This window comes from Ceratotherium simum, chromosome 10 (assembly GCF_057802395.1).
Source record: "Ceratotherium simum simum isolate JZ-2026a chromosome 10, ASM5780239v1, whole genome shotgun sequence".
Classification (NCBI taxonomy): domain Eukaryota; kingdom Metazoa; phylum Chordata; class Mammalia; order Perissodactyla; family Rhinocerotidae; genus Ceratotherium; species Ceratotherium simum.
This window is the reverse complement of record NC_141909.1, coordinates 77050360-77069077: the sequence shown is the minus strand read 5'-3', so window position 1 is coordinate 77069077 and position 18718 is coordinate 77050360. Positions and strand designations below refer to the sequence as shown.

General features: G+C 40.8%; 1 protein-coding gene across 5 annotated transcripts in view; it reads left to right on the top strand.

Annotated features, from left to right (window-relative positions):
- WASF3 (WASP family member 3) overlaps positions 1-16799 on the top strand; it is a 129545-nt gene extending 112746 nt beyond the window's left edge. For all 5 annotated transcript variants that reach the window (XM_087436279.1, XM_087436276.1, XM_087436280.1 and 2 more), the window contains 4 exons: positions 4670-4845; positions 9041-9307; positions 10677-11044; positions 13475-16799. In XM_087436279.1, the coding sequence (XP_087292405.1) occupies positions 4670-4845; positions 9041-9307; positions 10677-11044; positions 13475-13632 (969 nt within the window). In that variant the 3' untranslated portion in view covers positions 13633-16799. The remainder of the gene's footprint in view (positions 1-4669; positions 4846-9040; positions 9308-10676; positions 11045-13474) is intronic.
- The last annotated feature ends 1919 nt before the right edge of the window (positions 16800-18718 follow it).

The following is an 18718-nucleotide window of genomic DNA, read 5'->3' as shown; positions in this document are numbered from 1 at the left end:
TTTTCAATAAATACTATCTGATTTGTTCTCTAACACTTGCTTTGCATTAACAAAAGTAGTGGCTAAAATTTCAGTTTTGTTTGTAATCGTGTCTTAGAACTTTTCTCCTGCTGTTCTTTGAAATTTCGTAAAGCAGTCAACGTTCCGTATCACGTATAAATATCTGCTTTCATGTTTTTAAAGCGTTCTTAATTGTTGGGTTGCCACCTAGCTGTAATTAACACTGCGGTGAGATCTTCATATTGGATTGAAAATAGTGTGTGATCCGCACGTTTAGGAGATAGTATTTACTGGAAACGAGATTTCTTTTGGTGGAGTGGTGTTGCAGGGAACTTTGCAAGTCTGGAGGTTGAGAAGCATCTGCATCATCAACTCTCTCAGAAGGACAAGCCCTTTCTGCTCAGGTCAGGTTCTTCTGTTTTGGGAATTGTCCCTTTGAGGCCCAGAAATTAGATTTAAACCACTAATAAGAGTTAATTCTCCAAAGGCAGATATTTGCCAAGACTTTTATATATAAGCTTTGTTTTAAAAAATGACCGCCTGGTTAGCTTGACACCCATTAGAGCGCTTCAGTTATGACAAATGCTGCGCGTGTTGTGGGCTGGTGGCCTTCAGCTTTTGAGGCGTTTGGTGTGTTGGCCCTACTGTAGGAGTGACAGTTTGGGATGGAAGAGAATTTTCTATTAGAAAACAGGATTTAAGAAAGGAAACATGGAAACAGTTTGCAGACTACAGTGTAAGATGTTACCACTGAATTCTGGGAAAGAATTCCAATGGCTTAGTTACTCATGCTCTCTCCTTGTGCTCGTGGGTTGGGGAGATTAACTGGGAAGTCTTGGAAGAGTTGCTGAGTATTCAAGTGACGTATTCAAGTGGAGAAGAGAAAGATCCTAATCTCTTGAGTGGAAAAGAAACAGATGTTTAAAGCCTTGCCGGTCTTAATCCCCACCCCTCTTTTTAGTAACAGGGCAAACACCCCACAGTCTTAAGAGTACCTGCCTTTAAAACATGCCTGTCCTTTTAACGGGATCCTAGATTTCCCTTCTCAGTGGTACTTTTGGCAAAAGTATTTATTTTTTTTGCCAGTGTTCTTCAGAGGAAGAGTCATAATCTATATATGATTATTGTATCTTTAAAATTATTTGTCATTTCCTTGGCTGTTTTGTCTCATTCTGCTATTCCTCAAACACGTAAAATTCTGATAAGAATTTCTTATTCATTCATTTAAATAATGAATCTTTTCGTTTTGAACGCCTTTAAATGCTGGATAAACAGTGGTGAAAAAGAGGATTATCACCCTCATGGAGATTACAGTATAGTGGAAGAAACAAACGAATAATCGTGCAGCCCTCTGGAACTCATAAAGAGGGAAAGAAATTTGAAAATTTTAATACAAATCTGCTTTATATAGGAATAGAAAATGAGGTAAGATATCCTTCATTTCCCAGGATTTCAGAAACCCAAGTCAGTTTTAGTTTGGAACTAACAAGTTTATCTGAAGGAAAAATTAGTTTAGAAAATTTAGGGATAAGAAATCTGCTGTTTCTGAATTTTAAGTTTCCTTAGTTTGGTGTTAAAAACACTAAAAAATATAATTATGCAAATAAATATGTAATTGTAAGTATGTAGTTACAATGCTGTGCGAGTTGTGAAGGAAAGGTATGAGTCGCTGTGGGTGAGATGACGAGGTAGGGTGACAGTGCGGATGAAATGGAGCATAAGGAAGGCCTCTCTGGGGTGTCGTTCACTGAGCTCCAAGGATGGATGGTAAAAGTTGGCTAGACAGAGTAAGTGTGTAGGTGCATGTTGTGAGTGTGTAGGTGAAGGGAGGCTGGAGGAGTGGAGGGCAGATGAGGCGGGGTGCTTCAGAATCGAGGCGCGTTCTAAGCAGCTAAGATCATCCTGGAGTGGGAATAGTGGGGCGTATTCTAGGGATTTTGATGTAGACCAGTGTGTTGGAGTATAGACGCGGCACTGTTAACATTCTGTCAGAGTTGGTTCACGTGTGTGTGTGTGTGTGTCGTGTGCATGTTGATGGGTGGATTTGGAGGCTGAACAGTGTAAAGAAAATTGCAGCTATCATAACACTTAATCCCTAAATATGTCAGCATACATCCGTTAAAAGTAAGGGTGGTAGTTACTGATTTAATAGAGTGGTTCTTAATCAGGATGTATATTGGAATCACACTGGAATCTCCCTCCTCTTTTTTCTTTTGGTTTTTAAAAGTATACAAATAATACGTCTCGGTTGTAAAATGCTCAGATAACACTGAAGGAAATCAGTTTAGAAAATTTGGGGATAAGTTTCTCCTTCCCTGAGCATAACTAACTGCTGTTACCAGTTTGGTGTGCATATTTTCAGACCTTTTAAGCATTCGTTAATATATGCATACACATTTCACAAAGTGTTTTTATATACATAGAATTGGACTACACATGACTTATGCACACGCGCAGACATACACATGTGTGATACATGTGTGCATATATTGACATCATTACAGATGTACTTCCTTCCTTTTAATAGTTGTGTAGTATTCCAAGGTCTGGAAGCTTCATAAACTATTTACCCATTGCTATATTAATGAATATCTGGGTTGTTTCTAAATTATTGCAGTTACAGTACTGCAGTAAAGAAAATTGTAAAGAACATTGCAGATATCATAGGGCACAGGGCATCCCTGTACTCCTGTGCAGATGTTTCTTGAGGGTAAGTTCCTAGAAGTCAAATGTGGGTTTTAAATTTGAAAGATACCATCATATTGTCCCTGACCCTTAGAAGCTTAAACCAGTTTGTGCTCTCAACAAGCTTCCTCCAGTCCCGGATATTGTGATTGTTATTTTGATGACCCTCCCAAAAAACTAACTTGCATTACACATCTTTTCATATCTTTATTGACCATTTATATATGTCCTGGGAATTTTATGTTCATATCCTTTGCCAGTACATTACCTATGCCTCCTGAATATCTCGAAAACAGTCAGGTTCTCTGTCTGCACTACCAGCCATGAGCCAGCTGCCCTCTGTTCAACGGGACCACCTGAGTAGTTTCTAACTGGTGTCCCTACCTTTCCCCTTTAATCTGTTCTCCACAGGCATCTTTACAAATGCCTCCTTAGTAGGTCATCCTTTCCCTCTTCATACTTCAGTGGTTTCCCATTGCTCTTGGGATATAGAACAACGTTTTTTTTGTTTTTTGTTTTTTGTGAGGAGGACTAGCCCTGAACTAACATCCGATGCCAATCCTCCTCTTTTTTGCTGAGGAAGATTGGCTCTGGGCTAGCATCCATGCCCATCTTCCTCCACTTTATATGGGACGCTGCCACAGCATGGCTTGACAAGCGATGTGTTGGTGCGTGCCCGGGATCCGAATCTGCGAACCCTGGGCTGCTGAAACGTAGCCTGTGCACTTAACCACTATGCCACTGGGCTGGCCCCGAGAACAACATTTTTAACATAGCTTTCAAGGTCTTGCCTGCCTTTCAGATCTTGGGACCCATTCACCCTAATTCACCATTACCTCCTTTCATTTCTGCTAATGTGGTGCTCCCCCCACTCTTCAGAGTGTTGCACATTCTGTCCCCTCTTGGCGTGCATCTGATCTGTACTCCTTTGCAGAAGTAATGCCTACTCTCACTACAGATCTTGTCCCTCAGTCACTCCAGGACACCCTCCCTGACTTCCAGACTAGATGGCATTCTGTATATAAGGAATTTACCTTTTACCACATTTTATAATTATACGTTTATTTACATGATTTTGTAGGCTTCCCCCACAGGATGGCAAGCTCCATGAGGGCCAATACCTGTCCTTTTCTTGTTTGCCGTTTGTGTCATCAGTGCCTGGCACGATGCCTGGGACATAGTAACACCATAAGCTTGCCTGGACTCGAGCATTGAGTTAGCATTTACTGAGTGTGTACTCTATGTGAAACCATGTGTGGAGGTCCGGGAAGAGGAACGTAGGACTTAAAGTCACCTAGTTCTCCTCCATAAAGATCAGCAGATCTTATCAGGGGAGCAGGAAAAACTTGTAAACACACATAGTAATAACAGTCCTCACTCTTAAAGAAGCACCTGTGTAGCACCCAAGTATGTATGGAATACATTTTTGCTGGCAAAGTAGGGCTGGAGCAAGAATGATTCTTTGTATGGGAAGGTAAGTTTTGTCTTGTTTTTGTTTTATGTTAAGCTAGTTACAGGATTAGCTTAAATATTCTATAATAATCATAGAAACTGGAAATAGAACACTGAATTAGTTTTTGAAAGATGATTGCATGTTAACAAGTCAGTCAAAATTGTGTAGTGGTGGGAAATGATTTCTCTGTGTGGTGGTGTCAGATATGTTATCTGTGTAATACTGATCTAAAAGGTACAGTACGTTTCAAACAAGCTGAAAGCCTAGGAAGGTGAGAATTCTTTACCAGAAATGGTGATAAGCAATTCTTGCAGTTGCAGCACAGTAACTTCTATTTATTTAGGTTAAATAGTTAAGTATAGTTATTTTTGTTGGGTCTTTGTTAGAATTTTCTTAACATTAGAGTGAATGGAATGGGGATGTCTCTTGTGTGCACATCAGGCTTGTTACCTGTGCATTGTAACTGTATTAACCTGCTCTTTTCCTTCCCCTTCTGTCTCGGCATGCTTGCTTTCTTTTCCTGGACATCAGGAGCAAAAGCGTATAGATGGCACAACCCGTGAGGTGAAAAAGGTTAGAAAAGCCAGAAACAGGCGCCAGGAGTGGAATATGATGGCATATGACAAAGAGCTTAGACCCGACAACAGGTTGTCTCAGAGTGTGTACCACGGAGCATCTTCCGAAGGATCCCTGTCCCCAGACACTAGGTGTGTGTGTGTTGTAGCAGAGCCTCTGAGTAGTCCTTGGTTTTATTATAACTTGGAAATGCACCAGTAGCTTTGGTGTTTATATGGCCCACAATATGTTTCAGAACTTTCTTTAAAAATTAATTATATATATTTTTAAATTTTGAAATAATACTTTAAAACAGTTTTATTTTACATTGGGTTACTTTGTATGATTTTCTATCTCTCTGACTTAACTTTATTGTTAAGTTAATCTAGATGTAGTGTTTTAACATCAATTCTGAATTTGGGCTTAGTAACTGCCAGCGACTTACATTTTAATTTTAATAACCATTTAATTCTTTCTTTTCCTCTTTAGCTTAGAATGTTGAATTTCCTTTACCACTTGGTATCTAAAAGTGATTGATAGGTGGTAATTGATGTAATTAAGGAATAACTTCATTGTGCTTTTTGGTAATCTTTTCAAAAAGTGTGATGAACAAAAGAGATATTTATTTCTTCAGTTCACTAATCTTATGTATTCTAATTCCAGGAGAAGAATTCCATTGGAGTTTACTTTAAAAATTTGTTAGCAATTAAGTAAAAATATTTCTTGCAGGTGTGAATGATGTGGTCACTGAGTCACATTTGTCACAAAAGGGAATCATTGAAGGAGAGGAAGTGACTAGTCAATTTTAACTGGTCACTGAGTCACATTTGTCACAAAAGGGAATCATTGAAGGAGAGAAAGTGACTAGTCAATTTTAACTTAGGGTTTAATTTCCTATTTCTGCTTTTGTAAAGTTGTAGTCTTCTATTTGCGTGAATTCTCAAAGTCTTCCATCAGCATGTAAAAATTTGACTAGAGAATTTGTACACGATTCAAGGATGTTTCAAAACAGTCACAACCTGGACCTTGTGTTATATCTGTGTCTTTTTTAGAAAAATGTTTATAACCTCAGTGCTTAGAACAGACTCTATACAGAAGATGCTTAATATTTGGAGTTACACTGCCCGTAAATATTCCTACCCTAGAAGGGTTGTAAGTCATTGGTTGGATATGAGGCAGGTTCGAGGTAATTTTTCTGTACAAGCTGTTATCTGTTAAGTATTAGAAAGTTACTTGAGATTTAACTGTGCTCCGGCCTCAAGTTTGAATCTTTTAGTCAGCTTATTTCTGTAGAAAATAGGATGATGATACAATTCTGCTCATAGTTCTCTGCATGGGCTGGAGTACCTGAACTTGCTAGCCCCCGGGATGTCAATTTGCTTTACGTTTTCTTCCAACTAATTTACTTGTGATTGTTTACTTATGCAAAACGTATACTGTGTTTTATAATACTATATATACATACTCTTTTATTTCAGTAGGTACAGGTGGAAAAATGATTTTTTTAAATCCTCAGTTGAATGATTGATATTATTCTAGCATCTGAGATTAGATTGTTCCATGTGGGGTATAAAATTGATGGTAGTTCAGATTATTTAGTATTCTGCCTTTGTATTTATGTTATTTAGATATATCTTCATTTCTCTTATTTTTCAAAAAGCAAATGGAATTATAAGTTTTTTTTCTTCAGAATTTCCTTTTGTCTCGTACTATTTCCCATGACCTTTCACTATATGCAAGCACCAGGTAAATAGATTATAATTCATCACTGAACTTGGACTGTATCCCTTAAATTAATTAAGAAATTTTTATTTTTTATTTTACTAAAGTATATCACTTTTTTGTTATTATAAAATAAGATTAAATTTTTATATTTGGAAATTACAGAAAAAATTAAAATATTATCCATAATCCTATTATTCAAAGAAACCACTGTTTGCATTTTAGTGTATTTCTTTCTTTAGTCTTTTTTCTGTACATGTATATGTTCTTTTACAAAATTGAAATCATCTCTCTCTTTTCTATCTTTCAGCTTTTTTATTTCCTATATTCATGTTTTAAGTATTATTTAAAAACATGGTTTTTAATGTATGTATCCAGGATGACTGAGGGAAATTTGAATGTCAAGTTTCATGGCATGTATATAAGCTGTTCATATTATATAAGTAATAGATTTTAACCCAGTCCACATAGACTAATAATAAATTTTTGCTCTCTCTATAGGTTGTCAGGAGTGTTGATTCTAAGTGTGAATTTAGGATGAGAATTGATAAAATGCTTGCCTACTGCTCTTTCATTGTTATTCAGGAAGAGAGATACCTCAATACCGGACTGTCCAGTGTTTTTTCTTATCCTGTTCTAGCCCTTTGTTACAGCCCCCCGACTCTGCCCACCTGTCTCCCCACAAAACCCTGGGGGGTTCGTTTCCTTCTCCCCGAGTCTCCTGTGCTATCTGCTGTGCTTACTTCTGGTTTCCATATCGTCTTCACTCCTACCAATTGTTTTCTGTGATAGATAATCACTGATGTTCATGAAGCCTCAGGACCACCCCACGCATCTCCACATCGGCACAATGTCTTCTGTGGCTGATTTCTACCTTCCTGCGGGGGGTCTTTGTCTCCCAGCAGTCACCCTACTCCTCCTCTCTCTTCCAGCCCACTGGTGTCCCCCTTTTATATGGGTGTTCACTCCTCCCCAGACAGTCCCCTCTCCTGCCCACCCTTCATCAGAGTCCTGCCCTCTAGAACTCTACTGCTATGCTTCTTCACTTCACATGTTCACTGCTTGCTCTTCACTCTCTCCATCTGGTTCTCCCCTTTTATTGGCTCCTTTTGGCCCTGTATCACAAAGCTGCTTTATAAGGATAGCACTCTAAATTATGCCAGAATATTTACAATTTTGGGCCCCTCATCTCATCAGAAGCACTGCATATTTTGCTAGATAACTTTCCTTTAGAAAGTTGTGCACAGTCTATGACAGTCACACATACAGAGTCAAGCACACATCATCAATGACTTCAGGGTTTTAGGTATTTACATTTTTACAATATGCTAAATCCAAATACAGTCAGCTTCTTCCCCCATTAAACATATTTTTAACTCGCTAGCAGTTTGCGTAGTTCAAAAGACATAGTCGTAAGCTCACCGTAATGTAGAATTTATGCTGCAATTAGAGAAGGAAAAGAAGAAAGCAGTCTCTCCTCATTTAGAATCTTTTCTGGGCTGTGTGATGCTCTGGTTAGGGGAGGCTACTGTCCGAAACCACAGGTGGAAATTCAGTGGTGTCCTCCCTGCTCCCTCCATGTCCCCAATATGTGTTTGCCTGTTTCCTTCAGAGAGAGAAACACAAGCTGAATCCTAACAGAAACCTGCAAATAAATGTGAGAAAAGTAAGAACAAGAAGAGAAGAGTGGGAGAGAAGGAAAATGGGCATTGAGTTTATGAGTGACGCAAAGAAACTGGAGCAGGCAGGGAGCACGAAAGACGACAGAGTGGCCAGAGGGTTTGTTGTTTTGCTTTCTTGGGTTCCCAGCGCCGGTCCTCGCCCTGCTTTGGCCATCATGGGAGGACGTGCAGCCCCATACTGACAACGTGTCCCGTAACCAAGGCCAGGAGCTCGGCTACCCGTTACTAACGCCCATGGCGCTGTGCAGCTGCAACATCCACTGGTCCCTGCGCTACCTTGTGGGGCCCAGCTGGCATCCTGGCACCCCCGGCATCTCGCTCAGCTCTGCTCACTAATACAAGGTCTCCATTCCTTTCAGAATGCTCAACTGCGCATCCAAGGAAAACAAGAAGCCCTTTCCATATTGCACCACATTCTTTCTTTTTTGGTTAAATACATTTCTTCCATTGAAGAAAAATGCAATTCACTGTATTGTAGTCTTGATTTCTTTTTCTTTTCTTGCTGTTAATATTTATCCAGTTCACTTGCCATTTTATAATTTCTAATTAGATACTGTCAGTTTCATTGCCACTGAAATCCTCTGTCTTAGATGCTGTTTTTAAATTAAATGGAATTTGTCTTGTAGCCTTCTCTCTTAGAAAAAAGTATACTGAAATATTCTTAAAATGGGGCTCTGCTGTTTCCTGCCTGCCTATCTCTCTGACTTGTTCACGTCAAAGCTGTGAATCTGAATCCATGTAACGCTGGGGCTTGGCGCTAAAGTCGTAATTATGTTGTTGCTTGGAAGCTCTCATGGGGCTAGACCTAGCCGATAGTAAAAGAAATAAATGTGTGATTTCTGTGCATTGGCAGTGTTGTTATTCAAATATGCGCTTATGCCTGTTAGGGGAAATCTTTTTAACTTAATTGAAATTTCTCCCACCCCTTTTTCTTGAACGTCAGGTCCCATGCATCGGATATTACAGATTACTCTTATCCGGCTACTCCCAACCATTCTCTGCACCCGCAGCCCGTGACCCCTTCTTACGCAGCCGGGGAGGCGCCTCCGCACGGGCCAGCAAGCCAGGCCCCCGAGCATGAGTACCGACTGCCCTCTGCCTCGGCGAGGCACATGGCTCTGAACAGACCTCAGCAGCCGCCCCCGCCACCCCCGCCACAGGCCGCAGAGGGGTCGCAGGCCTCCGCACCCATGGCTCCAGCAGACTACGGGTAATTCATGACGCCTTGTGTTCTGATCACTACTTGGAGTTTTGCTGTGTGTGGTGTAAGAATTTTAATTGAATAATCATACTTTAGAGGCCAGAATTCAGCCGGGAATGACTGGATATAGATACTATCAGTTATGACAAACTCTATGTTAAAAAATATAGTGTCAGTACTCGCCTTTTTTATTACAGATAAGTCTCAGGTTTGTGTCTGTATTCATGTACACCTTCCCTTTTTACACATATTTGTGTATATTTGAATGGATCCTAAGTCAGGGCATTAATAAAGGATGAAATGCCAGTTTTGTGAACCTGTCCCACATCCTCAGGTTTCTCTACATATCCTGGGTGAACCACAGAGAATTCGTATCAAATGAGAAAACTAAAACACAGCATCCCGTGCATCACTTATTATGCTTGGCCAGATAATCTCCTTTCCTGGTCTCTTGGTGCCCAGAGGTCATTCTGCCACCAGGCCATCTTGTTTTCTGTTGTTTGGGTAGAATTCAAACAACTAAAAAAGACCTTCATGTTTGAATGTTTATTAATTTAAGCACCCACCTGTATTTTGATAGGCTGTCCTTAGCTCTCTCATTGTTGGCTTTAACCCTAATCTTTAAAGAGTCAGTCCCCTCAAAGTCAGTGCCCAGGAAGGTTGAATATGTGTTTCCATTAACATGTGTATTCTTTAATCCAGAGTGTCATGTTTCACTTTCTAAATGTACGTCCCTCAGCTTTCAGTGGTGTTCTCCCTGACCACAGAGTCCTGGCTATTAAGTCAGAATTCCCAAGAGGGTTCTGAGGCTGTGACTAAGTGTCAGGCAAAGGCAGTCAGGATCTGTGGTCCAGTTGGTTTGGAGAACCTTTGGCTAAATAGAATACAGCAGATTTCTTGGCTGTAGGACTTTTTAAAACATTTTGTATTGTAATTGGCATTGTGGGGTAGGGGAATTTCCATGGGATGGAATATAAAATACAGAAATCTCCAAATCTGATTGACCACAGAGCTCTTGTAAGACAAGTTTGTGAGTCACCCACTTCTGAGATGCCTGGTATAAAGGGTGCGTTTGTGTTGCTTTTCTTAAACTCTGCCCTCAACTATTTTATTCCAGCATTCCGCAGAAAATGACTTTTTGAGTGGTTATCTTTTTGGCACATTCCGGTAGATGATCTTGAATTCCATCATAGAGAGTAAACTAGACCTGTGAAGATAACTGACGTAGTGTGGAGCTTTGCATCCTGCAATGGTTTAAATTCAAATGACAATATGTATTGTGTTTGGGGGAGGCCTTGCTATTAGGCATATGAGCACCTCAGAGGATGTGACCTCTGTTGCTACTTTAATGACTCTACGTGTTTCATCTCCTTTTTAGGATGCTCCCAGCACAGATAATTGAATATTACAACCCCTCAGGGCCGCCTCCTCCACCACCTCCTCCTATGATTCCTTCAGCACAAACTGCTTTCGTCAGTCCTCTCCAGATTCCCATGCAGCCCTCCTTCCCGGCGTCTGTGGGCTCCTCCTACACGGCTCCTCCTCACCCTCCCTCCTCTGGGCTCCTAGTCACAGCCCCGCCTCCTCCGGGCCCCCCACCTCCCCCACCAGGCCCGCCTGGCGCAGGCTCTTCTCTCTCTTCCTCCCCCATGCATGGCCCCCCAGTAGCTGAGGCAAAGCGACAAGAAACTGCACAACCACCAATAAGTGATGCTCGAAGTGATCTTCTTGCTGCTATCCGAATGGGTAAGTGGAGCACCCCAAATACACTGTCTTCCTCTTAGAGAGATGTTTTTGTGTCTCCAACCAGCTGCATCCTAGTCTTCTTCAAATAACTACTCTCTATGCTAAATTATGTTTTAGAATAAAGTTAAAGGAGCCTTGTTTGATTTTTTTTTTTAAATAATAGACATGTTTTTGCCAGTGCAAGGTGAATATATAATGATAAAGAATTGAGAATTCAAGAAAGCTTTACTTGACTAGAAATGGATAATAAAAATGATCATTAATTAATTGGATCTTTTCTCTGCATTCTACTCTAAGGGTAAAAGTATAAATGAAAGAAAATGAGCTCATATCAATGATCTAGTTTTTCAAAAAAATCTAGGATATGTCCTAGACTTTGCATATTTTTAGCTGATGTGCTAAGCCAGTAGTTTTTCAACATTTATTTAACAACACATCTCTTTTGTCAGATGAAAGTCCTGCACTGAACCCCAGAACATGAAACACACAGAAGTAGAGCATCTCTGGTCAAATCAGGGTGGGGGAGCCCAGCCCTCACCCACCTGGGCCTCCCCTCAGCCCCACATGAAACGTGTCTTCCACACCATCTATTCTTTGCCCCACAGCATAGTTCATGGTGGCTGAGGGGCACCATCAGGATGTGGAAATATTCCAGGAGCTCCTCATGTGGTGGGGGGCTGCACGTCTCGTGGTCACAGTTGTTTCTGCCTGGAGATGACTGAGGAGGGAGCCTGGCTGAGCAGCAGTGACGTCCTTCACAGGGCAGCCAGGACGGGACTGCCTCTGCCTTCGCTCGAGCACCCTGAGTGTGGGTGCCTGAGTGTGGCGCACACGCCCTCCCACAGATCCCAGGGCTCTCCATGTATCTTGAACGTCATTGACACACTTTGATTTTGATTAGATAAAAAGTCCCAGAGTTATATTACCCGATCAATAAGGAATTTAGGGTCATAGTAGCACAGTATTTTTGCTTTTTCACGCCTGTAAGCCCTGTCCAATAAGAACGATACATAACCTGGATCTAATCATGAAAAAACCGCTGACAAACCCAAATCCAGGGGCATTCTACAGAAGAGCTGCCTGTGTTCTTCAAAAATGTGAAGATCGTAAAACACAAGGACTGAAGAAATGCCCAGATTAAAGGACGTTAATGAAAAGTGACAGCTAATGTAATGGGCGATCCTGCATTGGATCCCGAACCTGGTGGAAGACTTTTTTCATTTGCTATATTAGGTCTATTGGCAAAATTTAAATAAAATTTGTAGAATAGATGGTATTATTGAATCTATGCTAATAGATTGTATCTATGCTAATAGTCTGATCTTGATCATTGTTTTTTTTAGGAATTACACATGAAGTATTTTAGGGGCAAAGGGACGTTATATGCCACTTATTCTCAAATGGCCAAGAAAAAAGTATGTGTGTGTGTATAAATGAGAATGATAGAGAAAGATTGCCAAAACAAATGTGGTCATGTGTTGCCAGTTGGGGAATCTGGGTGTAGGGTATATGGGAATGTTTTTCTGCTAGTCTTACAGCTATTCTATAAATCTGAAATTATTTCAAAAGAAAAAGTTAATTAATACATTAAATCATAGATATCCCTTTGTTACTTATTAAGCAAGAGAGTAGACAATTATATTTTATATTCATTTAAACAATAATTGTTGAAACAGAGGTTTCTCAGTTACCTCCCCAGGTTAGTCAAGAGCTATAGGTGTAGAACACTGCTTTCCAAGCCTTTGGATTACAGCGCTGTCCAGGAAAATGTTCTGTAATGGTAGAAATGTTCTGTGTTTGCACAGTCTAGTATGGTAGCCACTAGCCACAATAAACTTACCTTTAAATAGCCATACGTGGAGGCTAGCCTGGTGGCGCAGTGGTTAAGTGCATGCGCTCAGCTGTGGCGGCCCCGGGTTCGCAGGATCCCGGGCGTGCACCGATGCACCGCTTGTCAAGCCATGCTGTGGTGGCGTCCCACATATAAAGTAGAGGCAGATGGGCATGGATGTTAGCCCAGGGCCAATCTTCCTCAGCAAAAAGAGGAAGATTGGTATCAGATGTTAGCGCAGGGCTAATCTTCCTCACCAAAAAACAACAACAAAAAGCCACATGTGGCTAGTGGCTACCATATTGGATAGTGCAGCTCTAGAATTTTCTTTAATGGTGTTCATGTGTGTTGAAATTATACTTTTTTACATTTCAACACATTACTTTGCTATAAAAAAGTTATGACTTTGAGTGTACAGTCTTTTTTTTTTTTTGGTCATGAAACTTCTATTTCCCAAGCTTTTTTCCCCTCAAATTTCCAAAACTTTTTATCCTTAGTGTTGGTAGGGGGAAAAAGGTCAAATAGACTTACAAGTTTGTTTTTCTTTTATTTGGAGCAAGCAAAGGGGTTTAGTTCTCAACAGTGTGTTGTGTCTTTAGGAATTCAGCTGAAGAAGGTGCAGGAGCAACGTGAGCAGGAGGCCAAGCGTGAGCCAGTTGGCAATGACGTGGCCACGATCCTGTCCAGGCGCATTGCCGTGGAGTACAGTGATTCTGACGACGACTCGGAGTTTGATGAGAACGACTGGTCCGACTGAGGCAGTGCGCAGGTGAACGGCTCGGTGACAAGGCTGGTGGCCAACAAGGAGACCACGTGTTGGAAGTGTATTGAAAATTTTAAGTGGTCTCAACACCCACTTAGTGATATTATAATCCTGTAGCTTAGCAACTTTTGTATTAATAATGTGATATTGCTTTTGCACATCCAAAAATTCTGGGTTTTTTCAGTATTTACTGTGTAATACTTAAGTGCCACTAAACATAGCAACTCATACTGCACATGAGGAAATATGCTGTAACTACTGCATTGTCCTGAAAACAGCGCTCTGCTTCCTTTTTCTTGGCCATGACAGTATTTAGTGCAGTTTGGGTTTACTGTTACTGATCATTATAATTCTGCAGACTTGCTGTGTGTTTGTGAAGCTGCCTGGTGTTAGGTCTCCGCAAGGTTAATGACTGTGTTCAAGTGATGTCTTCCAATCAGTAAGTGATATTATTTCAACTTTTTTTTAAATGTGTTTCAGAAGAGGTTGGTTCTAGAGGGAAAGGTTTAACGAGTAGGGAGAATCAAATGTTTCTGCTTTCAGTTTCTTGGCTTGGTAGCCTCTGTGTGAATTTGAAAGTTCTGTTGAATAATTTCATTTTCTTCGCACGCTCTTGTAAAATGTGAAATTGGAAGGGCCCTTTTCAGGCAGGATGCCCTGTGGGCGTTCACGTAGTCCATGCTTGTTGATGATGTTTGTAAGAGGTTTCAGCAGCTCAATTGTAATAAAAATGAAGAACAGGGTTCTTTTTCCTTCAGAGGCCACTGGGGATGACACTCAAACATTTGACAGCCCTTCAGCGTGGGCACCAGCCACCACAGACGCAAGTGGTCAGGGCTGCAGAGCCGCATTGGGCAGAGCTGCTGAGTGTCAGCCCTGGGTGCGCAGGAGACCTGCCCGTTTTATACTGCGGGAGCCCTGTCCCGAGCGAGGCCAGCTGGAGTCCTTAGTGCCTCAGCGTGCTACACAGAGTGCTTCACAGGGTACCTCTTCACCGGGTACCTCGCTCCACTTAGAATTTTAAAAGCTTAGACTTAGGTGAAAGTAGAATTGACAGCTGTTCGCATTTCCTGGTGCTGTGGCCAGATTAGGGGTCAGTCACACCAGTAGGGCCTTAGCTGTCACCAAGAAGCACACGTTCTCTTCTTGTGTTATTGGCACATTGAATTTTAAGAAGTACCTCAGATTAGATTAGACTTGTAGCCGTAGCGTCTCACTTCTCTTCTACCTTTGCCCTTCTTGTCATTTCTCCTCCCAGGAATATGAGAGTCTCAGAGGCTTTCTTTTCCTGGTGAATGCAAACCGTCAGGAAACCCGTGAACGAGAGCTTATATTTTGTAATTCCAGATGAAGGATAACTGCTTGTTTAGAGTAAATAAATGCCCTAGGCTTTGATTATAGCTGTGATTTCACAAATACACTAAGACACTTTACTAACTAAGGAATTCCTACCTACCTACAGCATTGCAAACGGATTGCAGTTATTAGTTGTGACAAAGGAATCTTTAGCTAGCGACGGTTCTTTGGGTTGATGGAGGGATGTGAACAGGACGGTGACTCGTGGGTTTTTGTCAGTGAGTTCCCCTGAGGGAATCAGCCCGCCCCCCAGATCTCGTCTGTGCATCCCCGAGTGGACACGTGGTGGGTTTGTGGGTGGTCATCGTGTCAAGCCTGTACGCTGGGTTTTAGTCACATAGATTTTGAAACTCTGAGAAGCCTGATATCTGTGTCCCCTTTCCAAGACCATGCTTATACCAGGTTAACAGTCTCCTCTGCTGGACGAGCAGTTTGGGCGCAGCCTCTGGAGTTTCTCTTCTTGGAGCTAGTCACCATTTGGCTGTCACCATAATTTTATTGAATATAAGTAATAGTTATTAATGAACTTTTAAATTTCTCTCTTTAATTTCTCTCCTCTTTTTCCCCTCCATGTAGAGGCCTACTCTGTTGGCGTTATTCTTGGGACTTTTACCATTTTAGTCTTACTTTATTACAATATTTTGTCTTTATTGTTATTTTGAATTAGGAGTTCCCTGTATAATTCTAGAACTTGTTTTCGGTAATGCTTCTTTGTTTTTATGTCCCGTCTCTTCTCAGGATGGAGAGAACACATAAAGCTACTATCCATGTCCGAATTTCTTCTATGTATATCTATTACAGTAAAATGAGTGGCACTTTATTCATAAATATTCATAAGCCCATTAATTATTAGTTGTCTTCCTAAAGCTTAATCAACAAGTTATTTTCAGCTTGATTTTCTGACTAGTGAAAAAGCTTTTGCCCTGATATGTTATATAGCCGTTAAAAGAATGGAAAAGGACTAAAATCCAGTTTAGATTATTTTTGCAGTATTTTTCTCAGCAAGTTTGGTTTATTCTAAAATTTAAATCCAAACTTTTTCTAATATGGTATTACATGAAAAGGAAAAAGTGAAGATTTTGAATTTTCAGTTTTCATTTTCAAAAAGTATTTACCAAAACAAATGGAGAAAAACTTTTAAAATGTATTTCATATCTATGAATTTTACATTTTAAAGTAGTTATATATTGTAAGCTTATTTTAAATTGTCCCCAGTGTTTTCCCCCTGTGTATTTGAGTTTAATTTCTTATCAGCTTTTTTCTCATATTGTAGATGTAGGCAGAGCGGGTGAGAAGATCGCTCAGCACCACACACTAGCTGCACAACATGCTGTGTGTTGCTTTAGTTGGGGCACAACCACAGATGTGGTTGAGCAAAAGGCACATGATTTCCTGTTGTTAGCCCCAAACCATAAGTTTTGGTGCACTTATGTTTCTGTTTAGTAAGTATACTGTTAGAGAGTTAACACTTTCATTTCAGTAAATTTTTAGAATCTCAATATCTTTTCTGAGCACCAAGTGGCTAGGTTGTAAACATTTTGTAATAATTTGCAACTGAAATACATGATACATGATACATTTTAATCCATTCAAGACTAGTGGGAATGTATCAGCCAGAGTAGCAAGTAATTTTTGTTTTATAAATCAGAGTATCTGTCATCTTGGAGTATTACCAATGCTGTTGTAAATTGAATTTAAAGTGGTATTAAAAAAAAAAAAACTCCTGTTAAGCAATTTTTATCTGTTTGTATATCTTAGTATAGATTATGTACAAGTAACATCTAAATAAAATTACACTTTTAACCCTAAAAGGTTTTGCTTATTTATAACAGTATTGTATGTTAATTTAACCTTTTTTGGAGGAGAGAAGTTGGGATTTGGGTGGGTGGGGTTTTTAATTAAATTTAATTTCATTATTAGATAACAAAAGATACCACTGTGATTTCCACTTAAATTTCTACATAATCTTTGTGTAACCAAGAGTTCAGATTAGATTCTGTGAGTGACTCAGGGAAACACTAGTATAGTTAGAAAGAAAAAGCCATTCCAGGAGCAGGAAGCAACATGTTCAGTAGAGGTATTTTAACTACATCTAGTCTTGATAATAATAGTGACTAATTACTCTGTAGCATTCATTGCTTATAGGATGCTTTCATTTAATCCTTAAAATGATTATTATTTAAGGATATTAATGCTCCATTGAAAGGAGCATTGTCTCTCTTACGTATATGAGGGAACTCGAGTGAAATCAGGTTGCTTGCTCAAGGGCCTGGTAGATAAAAAACTCAATCACAGGGCAGAATTGCACGTGGGGAGTAATGGGAGTTGGGATTAGGGAGGTGAGTGGGGCCACACTGGGGACATGGGCCTGGAGCCGAGGCTTCTCTACGGCTGCCTTTGAGCTGCCTGTGCACGTGGTGTCTCCTCTCCTGGAGCCTGCATCACCCAGTGTCAGATGGGTTCTTTGTGTGGTCTCCCCACTAGACTGTGTGTTCGGTATATACCGCGTTTGTATCCTGAGAGCCTCAGTACAGTGTCCAGTCTCCTGGACAATGAGTGCTGCTTGTTGAATGATTAGGTGAATGATGGATTTGTGAGTTAACGTTTTTACCAAAAAGTTAATTGTGCGCAACTTAAAAATATGAAGTATTTTACCAGGAACCATGTATTTCCTCCTTATTAGTACTCGTCACTTGACACGTAGCTCCCACTTTATTTGGTGTATCCCCAGTAGACTGAGGCCAGTGAGGCAGACATGGGGCCTCCTGTGAACTGAGACAGCCTCTTTATCAAGCTTGGCGCTTGGCGCTGAGTAGGTGTCTATAAATAGAGTGATTGTCGTTTATAAAGCAGAGGGGAGGCTCTTCACCAGCGTGTATTTGAAGGCCTGAGAAGAGCGTAAATGCAGTCATACATGGAAAGCGCTTAGAATAGTGCCTGACAGTTGCAGACACTCGGTGAGCGTGAGCCATTACTGCTGTCTGCAAGTCACTTGCTGGAGATGAGGGAACAAGCTAGGCTCTGCCCTCATGGAGCTTCTCATCTGAAGAGAAGGAGAGACATTAAATATTGTCAAATGAGTAACTTAGATCATGCTGTGTGTTGCTTTAGTTGGGGCTGGGGTGGGTGGTGTCCAGTCTGATCTGTGGGCCGAGGGAAGCGGAGGCCTAGGAATGAACAGAAGTTAGCTGGGGCCCAGGGGAAGGGAAGGGAGTTTCTCAATAGCAGGAACAGCATTTGCATTCCCTGAGGTGGGAAGGACACTGTGGGGTGATAACGGGACCAAAGTATTAGTGAAATGGAAGGAGTGAGAGGAAGAGAAAGTGTCATGAGGTGGGACACAAAGGTGGTGAGAACCTCCCTGTGCCCAGTACTCAGGGTTGAGGGAGCTTTTTGCGAACACCTCCACAGCTGCGGCTATGAATGTATAGCAAATCTCTCCATGTTTGCAGCCCATTGGTTATTTATTGATCTTGACAGCCTCATGCCTTAGGCAGTACTAATATTGTATATTAGAAGGCATCTTACATCTATTTTGCTTATATATTTGTTTTTTTATATTCTATTCAGAAGGCATCTTAGTGCTTAGCTAGTCCAGCTCCCTAACATAAAGATGCGGAAACTGGCCATTGCTTGCATTGCTTGGGTCTCAAAGCTTGGTCTTTTAACTTCATTTTTCAAACCATGGTCCACCTCTTCCACAGTAGACCTTCAAGAGTTAGGT